The sequence below is a fragment of the Otolemur garnettii genome, unplaced genomic scaffold, assembly GCF_000181295.1.
Source record: "Otolemur garnettii isolate 467f Iridium unplaced genomic scaffold, OtoGar3 scaffold00074, whole genome shotgun sequence".
NCBI classification, from domain to species: Eukaryota; Metazoa; Chordata; class Mammalia; order Primates; family Galagidae; genus Otolemur; species Otolemur garnettii.
Window position 1 is genome coordinate 2,428,768 of NW_003852469.1, and position 5,050 is coordinate 2,433,817.

At 42.4% G+C, this 5,050-nt stretch overlaps 1 protein-coding gene across 1 annotated transcript in view; it reads left to right on the top strand.

The window, feature by feature from the left end:
- The window catches only part of FBXO16 (F-box protein 16), a gene marked incomplete at its 3' end in the record, with an annotated part of 36,343 nt that overhangs the window by 10,607 nt on the left and 20,686 nt on the right, over positions 1 to 5,050 (top strand). The window contains exon 2 of the mRNA XM_023515595.1: positions 326 to 361. Within this exon, the coding sequence (XP_023371363.1) occupies positions 326 to 361 (36 nt within the window). The remainder of the gene's footprint in view (positions 1 to 325; positions 362 to 5,050) is intronic.

Below are 5,050 nucleotides of genomic sequence, written 5' to 3' on the forward strand. Positions count from 1 at the left end.
GACATCACAGCTCACAGCAACCTCCAACTCCTGGGCTCAAGCGAGTCTCCTGCCTCAGCCTCCCAAGTAGCTGGGACCACAGGTACCTGCCACAACACCTGGCTATTTTTTGGTTGCAGCCGTCATTGTTGTTTTGGTGGGCCTGGGGTGGATTCATACCCACCACCTTAGGTGTATGTGGCTGGCACCTTAGCCACTTGAGCCACAAGCGCTGAACCTGATATAATGAATATTTATCCACCATTTCCCTAAGGATATCTTTCTTGTAATGGGTATTTTGAACTATGACGTATAAAATCACTCTATTTTTTTTTACTTTTTATAGATATTTGAAGAAAGAAGAGCCTTACTTGGAAAATGGGTAAACATTTAAAATATACCTATTTCTGTGTTATGTTGTTAAATGTTTCTTTCTGTTCAGGCTACTGTAACAAAAACTGTAGACTTGGGCAGAGCCTGTGGCTCATAGGGTAGGGCGCCAGCCCCATATGCCGGAGACGGAGGGTTCAAATCCAGCCCCGGCCAAAAAAAAAAAAAAAAAAATCTGGGCGTTGTGGCTTATCAACAATAGACATTTGTTCCTCACAGTTCTGGAGGCTGAGAAGTCCAAGATCAAGGTGCCTGCAGGGAGAGGAGGGGGTATGGGGGTCACGGTCTATGGCACACCTCTTGGGGGTGGGACACAATTATAAGAGGGACTTTACCTAACAAATGCAATCAGTGGGCTCAGCGCCTGTGGCTCAAGTGGCTAAGGTGCCAGCCACATACACCTAAGGTGGCGGGTTCATATCCAGCCCGGGCCGCCAAACAACAATCATGCACCCAAAAAATAAAAATAACTAGGTGCTGTGATGGGCGCCTGTGGTCCCAGCTACTTGGGAGGCAGAGGCAGGAGACTCGCTTGAGCCCAGGAGTTGGAGGTTGCTGTGAGCTGTGATGCCACGACACTCTACCCAGGGGGACAGCTTGAGGCTCTGTCTCAAAAAAACAAACAAACAAACAAACAAAAAATGCAATCAGTGTAACCTAATTCTTTTTTTTTTTTTTTTTTTTTTAGCAGTTTTCCCTGGGGCTGGGTTTGAACCCGCCACCTCGGGCATATGCGGCCAGCATCCTACTCCTTTGAGGCATAGGTGCCCCCCCCAACCTAATTCTTTTTACCCTCAATGAATCCCAAACAATAAAAAAAAAAAAAAAAGTAAAAATAGGTCAATGTGAATAGAGAAATCCCTATAAAAAGGCATCCTTTCAAGAAGGAATTGCGAAATTAGGTACCATTCGTGATACTGGGATAGGAATACAGTTTCTGACCGCTCCCCAATCCCACCCCTTGACTCTATGGCTGCTGTGTTATGATTTATTTTTCCTAGAGAGGTGACACAGGAGACAGTGACAGCCCCTGCGGATTATCTACGTTTTGGATTATTCCTGGCATCTTCTAAATTCCAACGGGATTTTCGCCTGCTGTTAAGCATTCTTCCAGTCATTTACCCATCTTCTTCAACTGATAGGAGTTCAAGGAATATAAATTAGTTTTCTATTAACCTAAAGAAACACAGTTAGAAAGGAAAATCCCTTGAGGTAAAGAACACCTATCAAAGCCAAACATAAATTACCTTTGACCATTGTACTCCCGGGAAATAAATGAGAAACTCGTGTAATTATCTTTTTAATCTTTAGAGAAAGTGTTTTTATGCTTTCTTTTATAGATTTCTTGAGTATATTATAAGCCTAATGTTCTTTTATATTTACTAAACTGCTCACTCTGTAATCTGAGCTCTTTTGTGAACATCAGGAAAATAGATGAGCTAACTGGATGGCGCCTGGGGCTCAATGAATAAGGTGCTGCCTATGGCTCAACAGGTAGGGCCCCCATCCCATGTACCAGAGGTGGTGGGTTCAAACCCAGCCCTGTCCAAAAACTGCAAAAAAAAAAAAAGGTGAACTAACCTCAGTTATTCTAAATGAACTTCCCATCCTTGTCAATGTACAAACACAGTAATTTTAGGCATCTATCTTTTTTATATCAATTTATCCCACATCCATGTTATTTTTAGCATCACTATGGCGTTTTATACTAAAGCTGCCATGTTGACAGTGAGTCATGCATTCTGTTAGGAATTTTATACGTGCATTGTTGTGTTTAATCCTCGCAACCACCCTACGATGTAGAAATAATTACATTCTTAATGTAGAAGTGAAAAAACTGAGGCTAAACTATTTCTCATGAGTAAAAGAAATATAGAATACTGGGAGTGAGACTACCAACAGGCTTATTCCCAAGCCCCCTGTTAATCCATGGTACGTACGTTCCCTTGTTGTGTTGATATGTCGTAGTTGGTTTAGCTGATCCCCTCCTCGTAGACATTTTGTATTACCTCTGATTTGTGGCAGTGGCAATATCCCATGAAAATGCTTTGTAATCATAATCATACTGGGTCCCCACATAGCTCCGTCTCTACTGGCTCACACATCACTGCTTAAAAGTAGTTTAAAAATGAATTTCAGTCTTCATTTTGTCTCTCAAAGAAAAGTGTCTAAAGCTCCCAGTCTAAAGCTCCCAGTACTCCTCTAGTCTCCTCCCTGGTTCCCCCCACATTAACTTCTGTAGAGGTGGTCACAGCCTCTGTCACCCTCAAGACTCCCATCAAGCCAAAGTCTCCAAGTGGCTCTTCTGTCCCCTCACACCTCACACCTCCCTTTGGCTTTTTATTTTACAGATCAATTCAGTTTCAAGAGCCGGTTCCCCTGGCCCTAGCCAGGTCTGGTTTCGCTCTACTCATTCTCCTAATAATCCACCCCAAAAGAACTCGGAAAGAAGTCTCCTTTTAGGCGGCACCTGTGACTCAAAGGAGTAGGGCGCTAGCCCCATATGCTGGAGATGGCAGGTTCAAACCCAGCCCTGGCCAAAAACTGCAGAAAAAAAAAAAAAGTCTCCTTTTGTGGGAGGTGGAGATCTGGGTTGTACAGAAACAGCAAGGGAGAAATCAGGGAATACTCATCACAGAATCAGTTTTGTTCCTTTGGTATTTATAGTTAAGGTTTCTGTTTTTTCATTTTAGGGTCCCCTCATTTTAGGGTCCCCCCCATTTTAGGGTCCCCCCCATTTTAGGGTCCCCCCTTGAACGATAGTCTCCAGATTGAGATTTGTTGGTCACTGAATAAATCTGCAATAGTGAATAGTTTTAATCAGGAAGTAGACCTGCTGTTAAAATGTATGGGAATGAATCCATCGTTCTAGACTGAGCTCCTGTACTAGGCCCCCACAGGCCAGGCCAAACCAGAATGGAGGGACTCTGAGCAATCAAACTGGCTGATCAGAAATTTAAAACAGTTTTTTTTTTTTTTTTGAATAGAGCCTCAAGCTTTCCCCCTGGGTAGAGTTGCTATGGCAACACAGCAGCTCACAGCAACCTCCAACTCCTGGGCTCAAGCAAGTCTCCTGCCTCAGCCTCCCAAGTAGCTGGGACCACAGGCACCCACCACAACGCCCAGCTATTTTTTGGTTGCAGCCGTCATTGTTGTTTGGCGGGCCGGGCTGGATTCCAACGCGACACCTTAGGTGTATGTGGCTTGCGCCTTAGCTGCTTGAGCCACAGGCACTGAGCCGTTAAAACAGTTTTTAAAAAATCCCAAAATAGTCTCAGCACCCACAGCTCAGAGAGTAGGGCACTGGCCACATACACCAAGGGTGGCAAGGCTGGTGGTTCAAGCCAAGCCCCAGCCTGTTAAACAACAATGGCAACTACAACCAAAAAAAAAAAAAAAAAAAAGGAAAAGCCAAGTGTTGTGGCGGGCACCTGTAGTCCCAGCTATTTGGGAGGCTGAGGCAAGAGAATTGTTTAAGCCCAAGAGTTTGAGGTTGCTGTGAGCTATGATACCATGGTACTCTACTGAGGGTGACATATTGAGACTATGTCTGAAAAATAAAAACAAATAAATAAAAAAATTAAAAAACCCAAACAAAACAAAACCCAGGAAATTCACAGCAGCCAATCAGAGGGCCCCCAATTTACCTGAGCTAGAATGATAATAAAAATCTCCCCTGTTTTCACCTTTCTGCCTATAGAGCCCCCTCCTCTACTCAGCTCTACAGAGCGCTCATCCCTTGTTTAGATAGGATGCTACCCAATTCACAAATCTTTAATAAAAGTGTGTCGAAATTTTGTTTTTTAATATTACTAATTAAAAAAATACATTGCAGCTTGGCACCCATAGCACAGTGGTTACGGTGGCAGCCACATACACCGACCTTGGCGAGTTCAAACCAGTAACAACTGCAACAGAAAAATAGTTGGGCGTTGTGGCAGGTGCCTGTAGTCCCAGCTACTTGGGAGCCCAAGAGTTTGAGGTTGCTGTGAGCTATGATAGTACAGCACTCTACCAAGGGTGACATAGTGAGACTCTGTCTCAAAAACAAACAAACAAACAAAATACGTTGAATGATTATAATGAGTAAATTTGTAAGTCTTGAAAAAGCTAAATTTATGCTTTATATGCCTTTTTGGGTAGTTCAGTATATTTTGTGATTACAGTTAAAAGTCATTATAAAATTCTGATTACTTTATAATAACTATACTAAATACACAAAAATACAACTGAACCAAGCTTCCCTATTTTCTCTTCCCTAATGGGCTAGAGAAGAAAAAAGAGATGTAGACTTCTAAATCCCTAGGTTTTCATCCTTCTGTCTAAATCTGTCTCATCTTGGGACTGGTTTAAGATAATCTCAGGAAAATTATGAAGTAGCCAAGGCATCTTCTGGACATGCCCTGGCTTCCTTTAGCACTTATGACCTCTTTCCAGGTCTTTGTTTATCAATATTTCCTCTCTAGTCACATCAGTCATTTACATGCTAGTAAGAATTTAATCCAATATACTTTCCTTGTCAGAAACATTTGCATGTTATACTTTACCTCCAATTGTGAATGCAAGGCTTTGTTTCTGGTTCTGGAGCTTTAAGCATTGATGAGAGATAATGTAGAAACTATTTTGTTTTTTTTTTTTTTGTTTTTTTTTTTTTGAGACAGAGCCTCAAGCTGTCCCCCTG